The 21,545-nt window shown below is 41.5% G+C and overlaps 1 protein-coding gene across 5 annotated transcripts in view; it reads left to right on the top strand.

Moving 5' to 3' along the window:
- Positions 1–21,545, top strand: part of MYO5A (myosin VA) — a 117,961-nt gene that overhangs the window by 8,511 nt on the left and 87,905 nt on the right. For 2 of the 5 annotated variants that reach the window (XM_080980225.1, XM_080980224.1), the window contains exons 1-3: positions 762–1,076; positions 18,800–18,910; positions 19,362–19,533. In XM_080980225.1, coding sequence (XP_080836351.1) covers positions 993–1,076; positions 18,800–18,910; positions 19,362–19,533 — 367 coding nt within the window. In that variant the 5' untranslated portion in view covers positions 762–992. Of the gene's footprint in view, positions 1–760; positions 1,077–18,799; positions 18,911–19,361; positions 19,534–21,545 lie in introns of those variants that run through there. The other 3 variants (XM_080980222.1, XM_080980226.1, XM_080980223.1) reach the window with 3 other exon arrangements.

Here is a 21,545-nt window from a genome sequence, read left to right as displayed (position 1 = left end):
CCCTATCTACCTGAGGATACATGTGTATCGTTTACTGTATCAACAATTTTGGATATGAATCTGATATGCAAATGTGCATCAGAATGCACATTGCAGTTTCGGTGCTGCCCTTTTGCGCTGTGTTATTTTACAGTGGGATGTGCATTCTATGGGATGTGCATTCTGTGAAGCATCCTCATCTATGCCCTGGCACAGCTAGTAATCTTTTAACCATTTTGACCGTTTTATAGGCGTGAATATAGATTTCCGGAATGATAGTCTTGTTGATAGCAATAGTGACTTAGTAGTCCTTTTGCAGAATTTGGGGTTGTTGTTTTTTGCATATAATGGATGTAAGCAGGAGGTTAGAGAGGCAGGCCTGAGTGTGGGAGAGGTTGACAGGGGCTGGAAATAAAGAGTAAGAGAAACAGGGGGGAGGGCAATCATGAAGCCTTAACTTTTTTTTAAGCATCAGATTTTACTTCATGGTGCAGATTATGGAATATGAACATCCCTGTGAGCTTCCCTGTCTGTTAAATTATAATTTTAATGGAGGAAGTAATTGGGAGCCCATCATTTGATAAGATGTAAGAGCACTTAAAGCTCTCTGCTTACTGTAAATGGATAGAGGAACTTTTTTTTAATTGTTGTAAAAGTAATGTTTGAAGGAATGTTTATGAATATCATCATTTGATGACTATCACAAGACAGTTGGGTTTTATCATTCTTCCAAGTGGCACGGAAAGAAAACACTCTCGCTCTTTGTGCTGCAAAGGAAGTCAAATTGCCCTGACAATGAAGGAATTCAGTGATCTGACATGGCTGTCAAACGTTGCCCTTTACAGGGGCGTTATGGTTGGTTTTTCTGTTGCTTTGAAAGTGGATAATATCAGTCTTGCAGACGAGCTGGGAGACGCCTGCTAGAGTCAGTCTGAACTGTGTGGCTGATCAGTTTGCCCACTCTCAGAAATACGTCTTTCTCCGTGGAGGACATATTGTTTGTGAAGGTGAAAATGCTTGCTGCTCAGATTACCAGGAGTTTGCACCACCAGAGATACTGGAAAAGTGTTGATGATTTGGACTATATGTATGTTAAAGTAAGTTTATCTTCTCTTCTCACACATAACTCAGCTGTGAATCTAGCACCATTATCTATGCTTGCTAACTTCTTGCTACTTTATCTAACATGGCCGCTATCCTATGTCCAGTTACACAAGAAACTTACTGGCTTCAATTGTAATTGGATGCAAGATTGCTTATAAATATACATTTTACACATATTGTGGGCAAGCCATAGGGCATATGGTTTAGTTGTGTAAACAAGGTTAATCAGACTATGTTAGGATAACTTTTATAGAGTGAAACTGTCTTTGGTATGTGTACTTTCTTCTTGTCGCTATACTATGTTTGGAATTGTCATGGCTTTTGAGGGAGGTTTCCCTCCCGTACGTTGTCAGTTTACTAATACTAAAACAAGTGATAAAATAAGCTTTTCAGCTTTGGAATGCTGATTTGCGTTCTAATTATTTGCTTTTGGATAGTTCTGTAACATAATCCTTTGTGGGAAGGGAAACTTATCTAAGTATATGGTGATCAGCTAAGCTTTGAGAAAACTGAAGAGCAAGTAAAAACAATTTGTTAGGTATTTTTCTATTTAAGCATACCTGAAGAGAGATTTAAGCTGCAGTCCTGTCCACATATACTTGGGCAGTGGTTCTCAAAGGGTGGGGCAGGAGAGGATGGAAAGTGTGGTGGGAAGATTCAAGAACAACATTATATTTTGGGAATGATTCATGCGCCTGTGTTGTTTTAGACTTTCTGCATGTCCCATGATCATATTATAGTTGTGTTCATGTTGTAAATCGAGCACTGCTAGGAGTAGTTTCTTTTTGTTTCCCCATGTATTTCTTACCAAGAAAAGAATTGGTGTGGCACAAGAAAGTTGTTGTTCTGAAAGTGTGGTCCAGAATACTTGGGTGTAAACCCGATAGAACAGCTAAGCCAGGGGTCAGCAAACATTTTCAGCAGGGGGCTGGTCCACTGTCCCTGAGACCTTGTGGGGGGCCGGACTATATTTTGAAAAAAATAATGTACGAATTCCTATGCCCCACAAATAACCCAGAGATACATTTTAAATAAAAGGACAAGTTCTACTCATGTAAAAACACGCTGATTCCCGGACCATCTGCAGGCCGGATTTAGAATGCGATTGGGCCGGATCTGGCCTCCGGGCCTTAGTTTGCCTACCCATGACCTAAGCTTTTCTTCTGAGTAAGTATTTGTAGGATTGGACTATAAGTCTCTCTGGCTTTTGAGTTGATCTTTCTCACTCGCCCCCATTACCTGCTATATCTTCCCTTTCAGCCTTGCAATATTTTGGAGGCTATAATCTGATTAGGTTATTGAATCTCCAGTGATTCTGCTTACTAACAGCTGAAGTGAACTGAAAAAGAAGGTTCTCCAGAATGTGGTATCAGGCAGAACTTCCTGGTTAGGTAACAAAGCAAACAAGTTATATTCCTCAGGGGGTTCTTCTCAGGGTGTGCCTGACTAAGAATGTGGAGAGAAAGTAATGGTTTTAAAATGAAGGTGTTCTAACAGAAAACACGCTTGTAGCTTCTGGGCAAGGACTCCTGTTTCCTTAAGAGTTTTTCCCAAGTCTGCTAATGAGCTATTTAATAGAGAGGTTCTCTGGGACTTCAAGCAGCAAAATGAATGTTTCAAAAACAAAAACGACTACAGTATCTACTTTCGAGTTCTGCTTGATACAACTGGGCATTTTGAAACATGATACACTTACAGTGGTACCTCAGGTTAAGTACTTAATTCGTTCCGGAGGTCCGTTCTTAACCTGAAACTGTTCTTAACCTGAAGCACCACTTTAGCTAATGGGGCCTCCTGCTGCCCCCGCGCCGCCGGAGCACAATTTCTGTTCTCATCCTGAAGCAAAGTTCTTAACCTGAAGCACTATTTCTGGGGTAGCGGAGTCTGTAACCTGAAGTGTATGTAACCTGAAGCGTATGTAACCTGAGGTACCACTGTATTTGATTTAGTTTATTTAAATATTTTGCTCTGCTTTTAGGCCTCCAGAAAAATTCCCCCCCCCCAATAATTTTTCATTGTTTTTCATTTAAATACAAGAACAACATAGAACGACAGTAACTTGTCCAGTGGTACATTCTTAAGTGTAATGTGCCATAGATGATCTGTGAGATTATGTTGATTATATTCTAAAACAGGATGAATGGCATCTACCTTTAAAGTAACCCTAATGGGATTGCTCCAAGAGCTGTCTAGCTCAGGAAAAGCCGGGGATAAGGATTTATTCTGTAATTTGAGTATGGCTGGACACACTTCAACCAGGTCAGACTTTCTGGTAGATGCCAGATATAAGAATCAAAAGTGTAATACTTGTCCATTTCCAGGTTATGATCAAGCTGTGGTTTTTTTCTGACGTATATCTTATTTCCCATGTTGGGAATAGCAATATGAGAGATAGTCTCAAATGAGTGGTTTCAGTTCTGTTTAATGTCTTTTGACCTTTATATCTGTGATAATTAATTTTACCATTAGCTCTGTTTCCAGATGCTTTGATGGGCTCTGTTCTTTTTGAGAAGGCACAAATAACCTAAGCATATAATGTAAACAAATGCTACAAATACTGGTATATTTTCATAATTGCATTATATGATGTATTGGAATGTATTGGAATTCTTGAAATTGAGCGCTACCGTTGTGTATAGTCAAATCCTCTATATCCAGACACCTCGAGGGTGTATGTGGTTTATATAGCATGTTGTCAGGAAAAAGAGGAGAGATCTTAAGAATTGAACGGAACAGAGAAACTGTTTATCTAGCAGTTGTATAGAGAAGGCTAATTAAACATTTGGTCAGGAAGAGAGATGTGCAGTGTATTCGGCTTTGATCTCTTTGGAGTACCAGAGACTGGAACAGTTAATGCATCATGAGATTCAAGTATTTGCATTTTGTCCCATGTATCAAAGACTGCTTCTGGAGACTTACATTCCCAAAGGATTAGATATTATGAAATGGGATTGTTCTTAACTAGAGGTGTGGTTCACTCCCCCCCCCCCCCTTTAGTCTCTTTTTCTTTGGGCCCAGTAATAATTTCAGTGAACACGGGAACAGATAATAGTCAGAATCTGCTGCTTTGCCGTTCTTGAATGAAGATATTGTTCCTTCTTTTGTTACATGATTTCCTCAAAAACATTACTTCCATATTAAATATATTACTATTTACTGAAAGAAGACATTTGGGAGCAAGATGGGTAAAACATTTTTTATCTCCCTTTTCAGTTGAAAAAGTACCTTCAAAGTACCTTACAAATATTGCTGATAAGCTGCGAAACACAAAATGAAAAGGGAGGGAGGACGGTAAAAGCAGACTCAGACACTAAATCTTAGTTACAAGATTCATATAAAAACAAGCTGGAATTGAACAACTTGGAGAGCCACAAGTTGCTGGTCTCTTAACAGAACTACCGTGTGGCAGTATTGTGTATGCAAATAAAGTATCCCGAAATAGATGTCAGATTCTTCTGACTTTTCTTTTAATGAGACAATAAAATCATCTTTGCACACTACAAAACTATTTGTAATGCCTCTCATTCTTTGTTGCAGCCAAGAGGGTTAGTGTGGCATTCATCTGTTACAAGGCAGTGTTAAGTTTGTAAAAAGGTGTTTCAGCAAGGTGTGGCTTCCCCAATCCTCTAAATCAGGCGTGTCCAACAGTTAGATCATGATCTAGTGGTAGATCACGGGGTGTTCCTGGTAGATCTTTGGCACCTCAGTTATCTCCCCCCCAAAAAAAAGTGTGTGGGGGGGGACTGTGGCTTCCTAAAGTGGATAGATCACTGCCATTTTTTTAATGCTAAAAGTCATTGAAAAATCATTGCTGATTTCTACCCTTGCACTTCCTTCAGTGGAAAGTAAGCCGGGGAAACTAGAGATAGACGCCAGGTAATAAATAAACGGGCTCAGGGGATTGGTCAAGAGTATAATTTGCTCTTTGTAATAGTTGCACTAGAGCCCTTCCATTAAGGCATGTCTTCCTTTTGTGCATACATTTTATGCTGTAAATTGAAGAGGTTTGATTTGGCCCCTTGGATAATTTATAGAAAGGCGGGATATAAATCTTGATAATAAGCAAACACATGTGCGCTGCTTTGATCCAAGGCAATACCGTACTGTACTGTATTCAGCTGTTGCTGATGCAGTGATCACAGAAGGTGGAAGGGATTTACGTTAAACTGAGATAAATGCATAGGAAGGAAGCAGCACAAACCGTGTTTAAAAATGAAAACAAAACTAACCTCAGCTATATGGTATGTAATGTATGCTTGATGGCCTTTTGCAGTGGAGAGTTCTGTTTTAATGGCAGCTCTGTAAATACTGACTTCTCTCTGTTGACTTTTCGGCCAATGCATTCTTGGGAAACTAGTTTCAAGTTGCAACCATAAATCATTGCTCCAATTTCTTACCATGAGTCTCCTTTAACTATTTATGTTTTCCTATTGTGCCTATTACATCACAATGTGCCTATTACTAGTGCTCCAAAGTAAGCCCACTTGAGTTCAGTTCTCCTAGAAAAGTGTGTATATAGTATTGCAGTCCAGCTGCAGGGTGACTTTTTGGGGGTCTTCTTTCTATTTTTCCTGTAAAAAGGTTAAGCGATCATAGCATTACATTGATGTTTCATTAAGCTACAACCACCAGTATAAAAGAAGCTTCCTTTTTTGTAATTAGGAAACTAGTAATAACAAACAACTGCATTCATGATAGTCTAGCCTTTGCTCATATGTGGAAAACCTTTAAACATCTTATTGGGTCACTGCCTTTTTCAGCATAGGTCAGTTGAATTTCAAGTGGAATGTGATCTTCATCAGCCCATTTATATGGGGATTCTTGGCATTTTTTAACTATTTGGTACTTTAAAAATCAGTAGTAAATGTGAGTAACTTAACTTGGTAGGTTCAGTTAACTTGAAGACTTTTAAGCGTAAGAAAAGCCCTACAGAATCAGACCAAATGTCCATCTTGCCACTTATTCTGTTTCCAACAGTGGCTTGCTGAATGCTTCTGGGAACCTCACCAGCAGGGATGAAGGCAACATCCCTTTCTGTTGTTTCTTCCCCAACTCCTGGAATTCAAAAGTAGACTTTCTCTGAGTTTGGTATTTCCATATTGCTGTCATAATGAATAGCAGTTGATAGAATTATAATTCATGGATATAATCTCCATTTAAAGTCATCTGTGGCACCATTACAAACCTGTGGCTGTCAAATTCTGTATGTCAGTTGTTATATATGGTATGAGAAAGTCCTTTTATATTTGTCTTTTCCGAATTTGCTACCCATCAGTTTCACTGTACGTTTCCATATTCTTGTCTTATATGAAAGGGAGGGAAAATGTCTCTCCGCACTGTGAAACTTCTTAATATTTTTAGCATTACACAAAACCAATGGGAGGTGTCAGTCAGAGAATTGGAGCACAATGCCACCAGTATGTGGACACACCCAGCTCTATTTCTTCATACCATCTGAATCAGGAGAGTGCAAGTGCTGAAACAGTGCCTGGAGGCAGTGATGAACTGGATGAGGAACAATAAACTAAAGCTGAATCTTTATAAGTCTGAGACTTGTTCTTGGGCTTGCAAATTAGGCAAACAGCCCATTCTGATGGGGTAGCACTTCCCATAAAAGAACAGTTCTCAGAGTGCTCATGGGCCACTGTGGCTAGGAGTGCCTCTGTTCCCCTGGTTCACCAATTATGGCTCCAGTTGGCTGCAGTTACCCATGCTTCCATGAGCTCCCAATTTAACTAATGTAATACATTCTTTGGCAGTGTTCAAAGTTTCCCAGACATGGGTCCAGTTGCAACTGTATGGAGATTTCTGGGTGCCAGGATGGTACCCACAGTTTAAAAACCTCTGCCTTAGTCCTTAGTTAATACCATTTCCACTTCCGAGTCCTTAGTTAATACCATTTCCACTTCCGCTGTGTGTGTTTCTCTTTCTTGCATACTGGGACAAGTGAATTGTTGTAAGAACAAGCTACAGTCAAGCAACGTAGTTGAGATCATTAAATTGTAATGTTGGAAGGTACCCTGAGGGTGATCTAGTACAACCCTCTGGCAAATAGATAATTCTGTTGCAGCAACAGTAACCTACGTTTAAGCTGTCATCTGGTACGTGGCTTATATAAGTTTCTAACACTGCTCTATATGGGGCTTCCCTTGAAGATGAGCTGGCACAGAATGCTTCTGCTTGGTTGTTGTGTAAGGCATTGATATAGACGCACGTTGCACAGATTCTGAAAGCACTATATTGGCTGCCACTGAACATCAAGCCCAATTCTGGGTGCTGGTAGTAGCATACAGGGGAAGCCTGACTTGTGCTGCCTTCAATGAATGTGATCTAGACAGGTCACTTTATGAAACGGGGCCTTCTCAGTGGGCTAAGGCCGTGGAACTTCCTTGCTGCTGAAATTGGACTGTTCTGCAAATTATATGAGCTCAGATAGCAATTCAAGTTGCTCCAACCAATCGTTGGAGCATAATAACAGTGACATCATCTGTATTTGTACTTGCATTTCTTTAATTAAATTTAATGCTGTCTGCTGTACTTTTGGACTGCACTTTTACTTTGCTTTTAGTTATATACCTTTTTGTTAGCAGACCAGGCTTGTGAGAGGTAAGGGGAAATATAATAGATAAAATAATGATAATGCTGTGCATTTTGATTCATTTGCCTAAGCTGCATGCTGTGCTATGGCCTAGCAAAGAGAGCAAATTTTCAGTCTTCAGACATTCACCTTGAGGTCTCTGTTGATAGCAGAATCTGCCAAACTCTCACTGTTCATCAGTTTTCTTTCAGAAGGTGGCACTGATGAAATAGATGAAATGTGTGTAGTTTAGTCATGCACGGAAAAACTAGTATGGGAGTGTTACGGAGACTGCTTTTTTAAGTATAGAGGAGTATCAAAAATATTATTCTCCACCTGCAGTCTGAAGTGATACAGTAAATTCAAGAACACGCTAGTTAGAACCTTCTCTCTGCTGTGCTACAGGAAAGTGTTACAAAGCAATGTTAGCATTCTGTCTCTTTTCGCCTCCCTTCTTTCCTTTCTCACACTCCAGAACTTGTACAGGCACTGTAATCTTCCTTTCTGTTGTCTTCTTCCTGCAAATGTAAGGAAACTATCGGTTTCTGAATAATACAGCTAGAGTCTCTGGTGTCATCATTTTGTTAAGGTGCACTAGCCAATGCACAAGTGTTGTCACAAACTTGTCAAGGCAAAGGGCGAGTAAGCCTTTCCAAAATGCCTGGTGCTATTTTTGTTGTGGTCAGAAAAGCTCTGCTTTGTGTTTCTGTTAGGGGCAATGCTTCGCTACACTGTATTCTCTCACTTCTTTGATTGCATTAAAAGAAATTCTCTTCCTGGCTGGGAAGAAGCATCATTATATTCTTACAGGTGGCAGCTGCTGCTCTCTGATGTTTCTTTTTGTGTCATTGTTTCTGTTGTGGAAAGCAACATGGGGCCATATACAGCTGAGTCCTGCACAGTGTAGACCCACAGAAAATTAATGGCCCTAAGTTAGTTGTGTTCATTTACCGTATTTTTCGTCCCATAGGACGCTCCGTCCCATAGGACGCACCTAGTTTTTTTGGGGGGGGAATTAAGGAAAAACTTTTTTCCTTTATTTCCCCCCCAAAACCAGGTCGGGGAAACCGAACCAGGTCAAGGAACAGCGGGATGGCGGCGCTGCGCCTCCCTGCTGTCCCCCGAGCTTGTGGGGCTGGCCGATGTCTGCCCGGTGCGCGGGGCGCTCTGCTTCAGCGCGCCCTGCCCGCCAGGCGGCAGGCTGCTATCCGCAGCGTGGGGAGCCCTGCAGGGAACTCCTGCAGGGCTCCCCACGCTGCGGATGTCTGCCCGGCGCGAGGGGCGCTCTGCTTCAGGGCTGCCTAGGCTGCGGATGTGTTCCCGAAGCGCCGGGCGCTCTGCTTTCAGCGCGCCCGGCGCTCCTGGAAGCAGGCTGCTATCCGCAGCCTAGACAGCCCTGCGGGAACTCCCGCAGGGCTGCCTAGGCTGTGTATGTCTTCCTGAAGCCTGGAGAGCGAGCGGGGTCGGTGCGCACCGACCCCTCTCACTCTCCAAGCTTCAGCGAAAGCCTGCATTCGCCCCATAGGACGCACCCAGATTTCCCCTTCATTTTTGGAGGGGAAAAAGTGCGTCCTATAGGGCGAAAAATACGGTAATTTCAGTGGGTCTACATTTGATACAACCCACATAATTCAGAAACTGTATGAAAAGCTGTGCTGGGGCTCTGTCTCCGATGACTAGAAAGAAATGTGCTATGGCATTCTGGGTGTTCAGCAGTCTCTGCCCTTTCAGCATGCAAAAAGCATCCTGGGCTCTGAGCTTGCACTGGATGGAGCAATAGCTAGTGGAGAGAAAGCTTGGTGAACTAGTGGTTAGAGTGCTAAAGGAGGACTGGGAAGATGTGGATACAACCCCCAATTTAGCCATGAAACTCACCGGGGGGCTTTGAGTCATCATTTCTTAGCCTATAACTAACCTTCCAGGGTGGTTGTTGGCGGGTGATTGTGTGTGAGTGCCGAGAACTATGTATGCCAACTCAGAGGCCTTGGAGGAAGAGTGGGATGAACTGGTAAATAATGGGCAGTTGAGAAAGGGGCCTGGTACTTTCATGACCACCTCTGAATGGGTGAAAGCTATAGCTGTGGGAGTGGTTTTATTTATTTATCTATCTATCTATCTATCTATCTATCTATCTATCTATCTATCCATCCATCCATTCATTTACAAACAACATTTACCATATTTTTCGCTCCATAAGACACACTTTTTCCCTCCTAAAAAGTAAGGGGAAATGTGTGTGCGTCTTATGGAGCGAATGCAGGGAGAGGCAGGCAGGAAAAGCCCCCAAGAGCCGTACACAAGCTCCGCGCAGCTCTTGCGGGCTTTTCCCCAGGAGGGAGAAGGGACTGACGCGGCCAGTCAATCCCTTCTCCCTCCTCATAGAAAAGCCCACAGGAGCCACACGCTCCTTAAAGGATGCATGGCTCCTGTGGGCTTTTGCAGGAGGTGGGGGAATTGCCATAGCTGCGTGCAGCCTCTCCCGGCCTGAGAGGCTGCGCGTGGCTAAAGAAGCCAAGACAGCGAGCGGGATGGATCCCGCTCGCTGTCTTGGCTTTTTTGCTCTTTGGGGCTGGGGGGGAGAACCTGGGCTTCCCTCGGCAGCCCTGAGAAGCTCGGGGAGAAGCGGACATAATAATATTTTTTTTCTTGATTTCCCCCTCTAAAAACTAGGTGCGCCTTATGGTCCGGTGCGCCTTATGGAGCGAAAAATACGGTATATGCCACCCAAAAACTTGAAAGCAATGGGCCGGGCAAGGTGGAACCATAGAACCAGCAACAGGAGGGTATAGCAAAACTCTCAGGAGGCACCAAAAATTTCCCAGCTCTTGAAAGATCAAAAATAGGCAAATTATTTAAAAACCTAGGGATAACTGCCCCCTTTATTTTAGTTCCAGAAAGAGCACTGTAGCTTCTGAGAGTGGTAGAGATGTGTGAGTTTATGTCAGTCTTACAAATAGTACTTTGACATGCTGCATTGCTCAGTCTTGGAGTATATAACAGTTTCACTTCTTCTCCCAGAGAATTTTAAAAAGCTAAAAATAAAAAACAAGCCAGCCGCTAAGAAAAGGGATGTGCTAATCATGCTAAATAGCTGAAATGTTTTACATATTATAGAAAGTGCCTCAGGACTGTGACCTGTGAGAGGAATTGAAAAGCACGTGGTAAATTTTGGCAGCTCAGTGTTTGAATTTCACCATTGCTTTTTAGAGCCCCAACTTCCTGCACGTATGAATGTAGCAACCACCACCAAATCAGGAAGACTTGAGTAAAATGCAGGGAATTCATGTCTTGTGATAATATTCGAGCATGCACTCATTTGTGCTCTGAAATGATGCTGTCAGAGGAAGATTGCACCATATGCTATTTCAGGACTTACAGATTGACTCCAAAATCCCCTCCCTTAAAGAACGTGTACATATTTGGCCTAGTTTGTGCCCTGTGCTAAACCATAGTTTGTTTAAATGTCTAAACTCAACCCTGCAGACCAATCATTGCTTGTTTTCTGGCAACAAATAATGGTTTGCTTTTGGCTTAAGAATTATCCCTTATTTTAACTATAGTTAGGTGTTAATGTCCAAACTCAACAGCCATGCTTAACCATGGTTTCTTTGACTACTCCACCTCAGACTCTTGCTAAGCTACAAAAGGATGAGGCAAAATACCTGGAAAATAAACAAAGCTTTGGAGAAACAAGCTGTGGCTTTTTCTTCATTGATGAAAAGAATCTTCCTTTGATGGAGGAAGACCAGGGTCATCTCATGATGTTTTGCCAACTGAGGCAAAGGGCAAGACAGTCCCCTCTTCATTCCTCATTTTCCCCATAAGATTTTATTAAAGCTTTTTCATAATACAATAAGATTAAAAAACCTAAATAAAAACAAAAGCAGAGAAAGCTCTTAACACTTGTCTCAGAAAGTGGTGGACCCTCCCATCTCTCACCTGGGAGCTTTCCTTTCTTTTCCCAGTCTCTCACCCTGGGAGGTCTTCCCAGCATCCACCCACCCATCACCTCCATGTGTGTGTGATCCTTGGACCCAATATACAGAAGCCTACAATATTGGCAGCTGAATCTTACTTCAGTGCTGCTGATTGGATAGTATTGGGTGTGTGTGTGTGTGTGAGAGAGAGAGAGAGAGAGAGAGAGAGAACGAACTGTTACTGCTACACTCCAGCACCTGCCACCTGAGACAATTGCTCACTCTACTACCTAACAGTAGGTCCGACCCTGATGAAGACATTGGAGAAAGGGCATCTTTTTAGATTCTATGCACTGAAAACAATAATCCATTCTGCCGTTACTTCCTTGGTAAAAAGATTAGTGTATAATCTGGCACTGGCACTTCCTTTGTATGTGTGTGTGTCTGTGGTATTCTGGATCTGTGTTTTGTAGCTGAGGTTCAGTTACTTTCTGTGTTATTTGGATATCTGTACTGTTATGTATGCTGCTGTCTTCATTTCATATGCTCAAATATTCCTACATCACTGAAAGAAACTGAGTAGGCATTATTGAGGAGTCTGTTCTTTGGTTACTCCTTGCTTGAGTTTAAAATGACAAAATGCTACTGTGAAAGGTACTTGTATAATTCCTGTGCATATTGATTGGAGCTGAGACGTTCCCAGGGCATTGTTTCCTAGGTGTACATTTTTTTTGTTTTCCTTTTGTTGGTTTTCAGAACTTTTTTAAAAATTGAAACTTGGTTTCAAGCATTCACAATAACAAGTAACAAGAGGAATGAAGTTATTAACCATTTAACAGTAGTTTCCATATCTATACATCCAATTTAAATAAAACACCCAACAAATAGAAAATAAAGAAATACACATCCTAGGTGTTTGTCTTGAGAATTCCTGTGAAAAGCCAGCTTATTTCTAGTCATCACTGATGTTGTCAAGAGGTGAATGCCTCAAGTACGTCTTGTGATGTGAATGTTTTGGTAGTTAATATGGTCTGATGATTTGTTCATGTGATCTCAGATGGTATCATAAAGTACAAGAGGAATCTTGCCCTGGTTCATGGTGTCTGCTCTTTCTGTGAGATAGAATTCCATCTATGCCTCATTCTGCCTCTCCACTATTTTTTTTATTATGTTGTGTGCAAAAGAAAGAGTTGGGAAAATGTACTTGTTAATTGTTCTGCATAAATCTTGTCAAGTGTGCCTATGAGTGTTGCAAGGAGAAGCAGCAGAATTAGCATATTATTATTATTATTATTAAGATTAATATTTTGCCACTTCAAGTCAAAGTGACTTAAACAAACATTAAATAAGCACAAACATACAAAGGGCCATAGATAATTAGAAGTCAAAGGCATGATGAAAAATGAATGTTTTTGTCTGGTGCCTAGAGATAGGTAATGATGGTGCCAGGCAAGCCTCCCTGGGGAGAACATTCTACAAGCAAGGCGCCACCACTGAAAATGCCAATCTCTGGACCTCCTGTTGAGTAGGCGCATGAAGAAGGGCCTCAAAGGATGATTTCAGGGTACAGGTTGGTTCATATAGGGAGAGGCAGTCCTTGAGGTGTTGCAATAATATAATGGATGCTATTTAGCAGTATCTTGGAAAAAACAATTCATTTGTGTTTAATTTGTGGAAAACATTCTGGCTTTGGGATTTCTTTGTAAAGATATCTCACGCCTGCCCAGTATTCAGCCAGTGAAACAGTCTCAAGTGAATCCTTGTTCTGACACACTGTGTTATTTATCCTTTGCTAAAAAGAACCCCAACAATCCATCACCCTCGATCTGAGACCAGTGTATTATATTCATGGATGGTAGGGTTGGGGGTTTTTTTTGGTAGCAGCTGCTGCTTTCTTCTCTATTCTAGACCAGCTTTAAGCCGTGCAGAACATCTGTGCTACTTTCCAGCTGCCATAGAATGTTTCCAAGAGTTCTCTCTTAGGTCTGGGTTTCAATAGCATATACCCTGATGTGGAACTGCTAGGACAGTGTCACAGATCTGTAGCAGGGCATTACTATCCTGCTAAGCTTATATAATAAATACTACAGATTGCATGTTTGATATGAGTCGGTGTTCTGATTCTTCAGAATAGAGCTGGCTGTAATTCAGAATAAATGAGAGCAACATAATGTACAGCTTGGCCACCGGCAGCTTTATTATTAAAACAATTCTCTTTTCTGCTGTCTTAAGCAAGGATTGAAGTGTTATCTGTACTGTTGGTAAAACTACAGATGATCAAGCATGCATGTTTAAAACTACCATTTTCTGGTTGTGGTAGCAGGATCTTAATATCCTTTTAACTATCTCACGTGGAAGGCTCAGCTGGCTCTGGCAGTCTGGTTTCTATGGTGATCTGCAATCTGGTTTTCCCTTCTCTCTGTTGTTGCAAGGAGATAGTGTTTTGGTTTCCCAAGCAGAGATTCGAAATGATATCGTGGCACGGCCTTATATATGAATGATAAATGATACCCAGCTCCTGTTTTTATTTTTAAAAAGCATTCATACCCTGCCCTTCAGCTGAAAAGGCTCTCAAAACAGCTTACAAAAATCAGTACAAATACGGTCTGTGACCTCAGGCTTACATTCTTAAAAATACATGACACATAAGGAAAAAGGATTGGGAAAGAAAGTTCTTAAAGTTACAGTTGCTATACTGCAGATATACAGTTTAGTTGGTGCAGATTCTGGCTGTCTAAATGAACAGCCCCTTGCTGATTTCACTGGTCTGAAAATATCAGACTGGGCGGCTTACAGTACATATAAAAACACTTTAAAAACTTCCTGATACAGGGCTGCTGTCAGATGTCTTCTAAAAGTTGTGTAGTTCTTTATCTGCTTGAGATCTGAGTAGAGAGAGTATTCAACAAGTATTTCTGTAGCGTGTGTACTGCAGTGGTGCCTTTTCCCCAGTTTCCCCAGGGCCGGCCCATCCATGAACCAGCTGAGTCGGCCACCTCAGGCGGCAGGATCCACTGGGGCAGCAGTTCCCAATGTAGATCCACTAATCAGAATGCCAAAGCAGCAAAAATGTGCGCTCAGCTTCAAGCAGCTTCCACAGGAAAGGCACCAATATTAGTTTCTTTTGCACAGAAATGTGGAACTTGCGGCTCTCCATATGTAGTTCAACCATACCTCCCACCATCGCTGACTATTGGCCATACTAGCTGTGGGGTAATTGGAGTTGGAATCTAACAACTGGAGGGTCACAAATTCCCAATCTCTGGATTAGCAGGTGCTGGTAGGCATGGTGACCTCAGTCTGTATTTGGGTTTAAGATTGGGATGGGGGAGCTGTGGTTTGACACAAACTTCACAACTATTGGTGCTTCTGAGGCACATTTTTCTTCTTCCACTTCATTTTTCTTCTTGTCTCCAGCTGTCTCCATTGTGGAGGGCAGCTACAGAGTCTTGTGCTTGGCAGGCTGGGCAGGCTGTGAAACAATGAATCTGGAGTTCACCGAAGCTCCCTATTGTACTTGCATGAGAATACAGTAGACCCTCAACTTATGTACGTTTAACTTGTGCACGTTCAGCTTCATCTGAAGATCACAGGATGGTTCGCCACAAAAAATACAAAATGAAAACATGGAATGCATACAAAACAAACCATTAACCCCCCCTCCCACAAATACATTTAAAAGCCCATGTTCTATTGTATTGTGGTGTGGTTCAGTGCATGGCTTTCAGTTAGATGCTCTAAGTTCTGCTATGGAACACAATGGTTTTTTTATGAATACAGAAAAAGAAAACAAATGCTTGCTCTGTATTCAATGACAAGTAGTTCCTGGTTTTGTCTTCCATAAGCTTGTCCATTAAATCACGTGCAACCACTTTAGAAGTGGTTCCAAGAGTCATAAAGCTTCATAATTGTGGAGGAACTGTCTCTAGGTTATAGGTCCAGTTGTTCTTTTTTCTCTTTAGTGTGGTTAGCATTTATTTGACCCCCTTCCAGGATTACCCAGTGCATCTACAGGCATTTCATAAGACTTCAACATCTGCTGTGCTATGTTTGAAGAACAGAAACTTTCCCTCCCAGTGCTTCATAGATATAACAGAACCCTTTTGCAATACTTGTATTCACACCAAGGATCACTTATCCTCTTCTGTTGGGGAACTGAAACCACCCTTTCGCCAATGATTTTCGACAACTCTGGTTTCAGCCAAAAAAGGCTCCCACAGTGGCTTTCAAAGATCAGGAAAGACACAGTAAAAAAAGGAAAAGGGATTGGGAAGGAAGAGGAAGAAGGAAAACTCAGACACTCGTTCTTAATTGTAGAGTTCTTATAACAACCAGCTGGGATGGAAAAAGTTAAAGATGAGGGGAAGCCAAAAGTTGCTTGTTTCTTGGTAGAGTCAATGGAGTGCTTCAGCCTGATGGAATGGCTGCTTCCAGATGGTTTCTAAGATTCATAAAGTGTTGGCTGCATAGTTTCAGGCATAGCTGCCTGCATGAAGGCCCAGAATGCCACTTCCTTTTTAGTGTAGTTTTGCAAGAGCTCTTCCAACTGAATTGCCTTTTTAGTGTAGTTTTGCAAGAGCTCTTCCAACTGAATTGCCTTTTTAGTGTAGTTTTGCAAGAGCTCTTCCAACTGAATTGCCTTTTTAGTGTAGTTTTGCAAGAGCTCTTCCAACTGAATTACCTGCTGCATTTCTGTATTGTCTAATCACATTTCTTAAACTGAGGGGTACTTCCTCCCTCACACCCAGGTATGTGCCAGCCTCTCCTCTACTTACAGACTCAAGTGCAAAGGCACACAGTGGTTGCTCAGTGCAGGTCCATTCATGGGCAAGACCAGCCTGCTTGGCAGAGCACCCTAGGGGTGTAGCAGGAGCTGCCACATTACTTCAGGAAACTGGCCATTGCACAACCAAGTATGCTTTGTCAGGAGTGCAGGGCTGGCTCAAGACATTTTGGTACCTGGGGTTGCCCCCATCCCCGCCAGGGAAGAAGGGGTGAGGGAAGATCTACATCAGGAACAAGGGAAAGGGGAAGAAAGTTCAACATTGGGATCTGCTGCCTGGTGGATCCTGCTGCCTGAGGCAGTCGCCTCATCTTGCCTCATAGATGGGCTGGCCCTACAGGAGTGGGTTTATATCCTATTGCTTTTGCTGCTGTTTTACTAGTTGAATCTATAAAAAAGCGACTGGAGGTCCCAGAAAGTAGAATAGATTAGAAAGGCAGAGCCTCCAATATTTCACAGAAGAAAATCAGAGCTATACGTGTGAAAGGTACATTCCTGAACCCACATCAACTCCTACACAGCATTGCATTTAGTCCTCAATAGCCTGTCATCCACTGATTTTAAAGCCAAGATGGCATTTGTTTCTTTTGGTTAAAAATATATTGGAAAATCATAATGGTCAAAATATTTGCAGTAAGTGAAATGAAAAACTCTTTTGCATACTGCACTGATGTCACAGCGCATGGATTTATATGTGTGTGTTAACCACAAACGGTATGCTCTATCCCCACTCAGTAATGTAAGCTCTAGATTCCCTCGTGGTGGTAGAGTGAGCTGATTCCTAAAGCGTGGCAATTCTAGCAATTCACATTAAAACAATTTTAGCAAGGCAAAAATAGGGGCCATCATTTCTCAGAGACAGGTAACAAAAAATTGGTACTGTCCCTGGTAGACGGGGACAGATGGAGTATATGGAAAGGCAGCCTTGCCACTTGAGAGTTTGTGAAATACAAGTGTTATCAAAATATCTGAATAGTCAGATTAGTCCTCTTGTCTGCCATCTACCGTATTTTTTGCTTTATAAGACTCACTTTTTCCCTCCTAAAAAGTAAGGGGAAATGTGTGTGCGTCTTATGGAGCGAATGCAGGCTGCACAGCTATCCCAGAAGCCAGAACAGTAAGAGGGATCCCTGCTTTCGCTGCGCAGCGATCCCTCTTGCTGTTCTGGCTTCTGGGATTCAGAATATATTTTTTCTTGTTAATCCTCCTTCAAAAACTGGGTGCGTCTTATGGTCTGGTGCGTCTTATAGAGCGAAGAATACGGTATATTTTCCACAAATTTTAAAAGAAATGTTGGACTCATTCTGATGCAGTGGCAAGCTATGGTTTGCTGCTCCATGACTACTCGTATGCTTAGTCTTCCCCTCCTGCTTCACCTGCTCGCATCCCCTCCTGATTTAGTGGCACAGCTGTTTGTTACAGCCAAATCATTTAGTGCAAAGCTGAGTTTGTCTGTAACCAGGACCTCAGAGCACAGTTTGTAATGATTTTTGGTGATGTTTGAGGTTAGGAAGAGAGGGTGCAACTTTTAAATGAATGACTTTAGTGCAACGTGTGAATTTATAACGGTTGTTTGTGTGGATGCATATGACAACAATGGTGCATTTTGTGGAGGAATGGGCCCAGTTTGGATTCTGATTTCAAGACCAGGATGTCTTGGACTGAATCTGTTGTGTGAGAAAAGTTATATATGTGGGCGGGGAAAATAAATCTTTAGGAGTATGTCTTCTCTTTCCACAAGGAGTTTCCAGTTAGACCACTATATCATCTTTCTTCAAAAGAAAGTGGCTATTGCACTTCTAGATTAGAATCTTCAAATAAAAAACATGATGGATGATCTTCAGTCCTTGCCTTGAAGTCCTTTTGGTGGAGTCCATAGTGTCAGTACTTGGAGGCATTTTCCACTGCAGTAAAACCTAGGAGTCATTGGAGTGAAATTATAACAAAAATTCCCAAGCACTTTTTAATTTGCTAACAATCTGTATAGGCTACATCTGTTAATAAAGTTAAGTCAGTGCATGGAAGTAGTAGTTATTAAGTTAGCATTAATAAACAATTTCAGAAATTCTTCTCAAGTGGTGGTGGTAATAATTCCTGCCTGTCTTTGCCTTGAAGCATTCAATACATACCTGTGGGCATTGCATAATTTCCCTTGAGTTCCCTTGAGACACTTCCTAGATACCTTGTTTAGGATTGCATCCCTGATTTCAAATAAGTCCATAGGATTAACTGGGGATAAAAATTCAGTTCATTGGATTATTTCAATACAGTGTTCTCATTGAATTCAGCTGAAGACCATCATGTTTGCTGTAAATATTTCCCCCCATAACATGGCTGATAATTTTTAAAAGGTAATGTTAGTGTGTGTGATTATTCTTATTATTTCAATACAAATTGCTGAGAAAATACAGCTGATCCTTTCTTAATTTTGTTTTGCAGTATGCAAGGATTTGGATACCTGATCCAGAAGTAGTCTGGAAATCAGCAGAACTTGTAAAAGATTATAAATCAGGAGACAAAGTCCTTCATCTTCGTGTTGAGGATGGCAAGGTAATGTTAACTCTTTTCATTTTTTTTTTAAAATTTGCTATCATTTGCTGCAAAAGGTTACATGTTCATGGTCTTGTTTATTTGTAGTACAGGTGGCAACCATTTTGCACGGGGGTTCCATTTCCGGCCCCCGTGTACGTCGGCAGAGTGCACTGCCCCGTAAGCTCTGCCCCACCCCATTCTGCCTCTACCCTGCCCTCTTCTGGATTCAAAAGGACCTGCACGGCGGTGATCGCACATCAATTAGACATGCCTGAAATTGTTGCAGCTTTTATTTATATTTTGCCTATTAACCCAAGTGCTCAAGGTGGCTTACGGTATATTGTAAATAAAATTGGCAGTTATATATGTGTACTCAACTATATCCATATACGTTTCTTTTAAAAAATGTATAGTGATGTGTTTGATCATTTTGGATGCATGGTAATATATGCTCTTATTTAATTTCCAGGAACTTCAATATAGCCTTGATGCTAAGTCCAAGGAGCTACCACCCCTGCGAAACCCTGACATACTTGTGGGTGAAAATGATCTGACAGCCCTCAGCTATCTCCATGAACCTGCTGTTCTTCATAACCTGAAAGTTCGGTTTATAGATTCCAAGCTCATATATACATATTGTGGTAAGCACAAAACCAGACTTTCTTATGTGGCTGGGCACGTCAGATAGCTATGGATATATTAAGTTATATGTTGCATTTAGGGCCCGTTGGTTTGTTTTTGGTTTCTTTTTCCAGAAATTTGTATAAATACTTTCTATTTATAAATAAAATCCTATGTAATAAAATTAAACCATAACATCCTGAAACTCATAAAATAGTAGAATACTATAACAGTACAAGACTAAAACAGCAGCACAAAGTAAAAACAAGCAGAACAGTTTAAAAACAGATATAGAATAAATAATAAGTCAAACTTCAGAAATTATTACCGATTTGTCACTGAAAATGTTAATCATATATGCAGTAATCCTTGTATGGGTTCCTTAACTGGAAACAGCCTTTCTGAAATATAGGCTAAAAAACCTTAACAAATGTTTGTTTCCATTGGTTATAGGTAACAATTCTTTTTTTGCAGAAGAAACTCTGCTATTTAAATGTTAACATGTAAAATCAGATTATATGTCAACTACAAAACGACAAAAATAAGGTGTTTGGGAATCCCATAGAAGAGTCTGTTTTTAAAAAGTAATGTATTTAATTTTGAAAACCACTGTGGTATGTAAGCTTAGGGCTGATTCCAATGTTGGCAGAACATGGTAATGGGAAAACGTCATCTCTGCATGCTCAGGATTTAATGTGGCTGTGCAAATGTTTGGCTGCACAGCAGCTTACAGAGCTGTGACACTGATGCAGATTCTTAGTACAGTCTAGCCAATTTACATGGGAAACAAATTTCACCACAACCATGTGGATTTTGAGCAGCAGTCAAGCTGTGTAAATAATGTTTGAAGTGGCCATACTTGGAACTAAATTTTCTTGAAATCTATTTTATTTGCATTCTATAAGTGTAGGATGCAATTCTTCCTTGGTGATGATTAGCACATAGTTGTGTTGGTTTTGCTCCATATAGCTTGACTTTCCTGTGTTCTGCCTTTGACTGTAGTAGCACCTGTAAATCAATATAGCAAATGATATATCTTGGCTAGAAGCCCCTCCATAAAGCCAAATGTAGCAGGGGCTGTTGCATTCAAATACTTAATTTACACAAATATTATGCTATCACACTTTGGCATCTACTTTTATAATACAAAGGTATTTTTGTTTTGATTTTGTTTGAAATCTCTTTCATGTTGTTCTGTAAAAACTGTCACAAGTGACACACTCCGAATTACAAAAATATATTTTTGGCATCAGTTTTTTAAATTCTTGGAGTATTTCTTTTGCAATAACTAGAATTAGAATGTTTTTAAACCGGACTTCCGGGTTGGCGCCATCGCCGAATGGCGGACTCCCTCCGAGCTCCGGAGGGAGCCTGCTCGGCAGGGGCTGGGTCCTACCGCACCGGCGATGCGGGGACCCTTAAAAACCACGGCCACGAGGGCCGTGGACATGGAGACTCGGCTGGCACCGTCAGCGCCCTCCCGACTCGTGAAGGAGCCTTTTTAAAGGCTACGGATCGGGTGCCGGGGAGAAGCGTGGTGCTTTGAGTCCTCTGCTATCCCTGCCGAGCGCAGCCGCATGCCATCCGGCGGAGAGCGCTGACTTCTTCCATTGAAAATTCGGACTTTTTAACAACAACCCGTGAGTAATTTGGAAACTGGGTTTAAAAGGAGGGAAAAAAAAGAATTTCTTTTTGAATTGGACACGAGCGGGGGGGGATCCAAAAAGGAAGTCAGTCCCCCCCCCTATTGTAAACCTTCCAAGACAAGGACGGGGAAACCAAGGTCCAAAAAGATTTGTATTGCTGATAAAAACTAAGAATTCCACGATGGGGAATTATAAGAACTGTGCTGGAGGACGAATTGAGGGAGAAGAAACGTAACCCCCCCCCCCTGGGAACCGGGGTGATTGAAGAGAGAGCCTGGTGAAAAGAGTCGGAGATTTTGACAGCTGTCAAAGTAGCTGTCAAAGTCGGAAAGCAGAGAGGATTTTATTATGAGAACTTTGCTGGCTAAATTTGATACAATTTGTTA

The sequence above is a fragment of the Podarcis pityusensis genome, assembly GCF_964106645.2.
Source record: "Podarcis pityusensis genome assembly, chromosome: 14".
Lineage (NCBI taxonomy): Eukaryota > Metazoa > Chordata > Lepidosauria > Squamata > Lacertidae > Podarcis > Podarcis pityusensis.
Note: the sequence above shows the minus strand (reverse complement) of the source record. Positions and strands in the feature narration are given on the sequence as shown.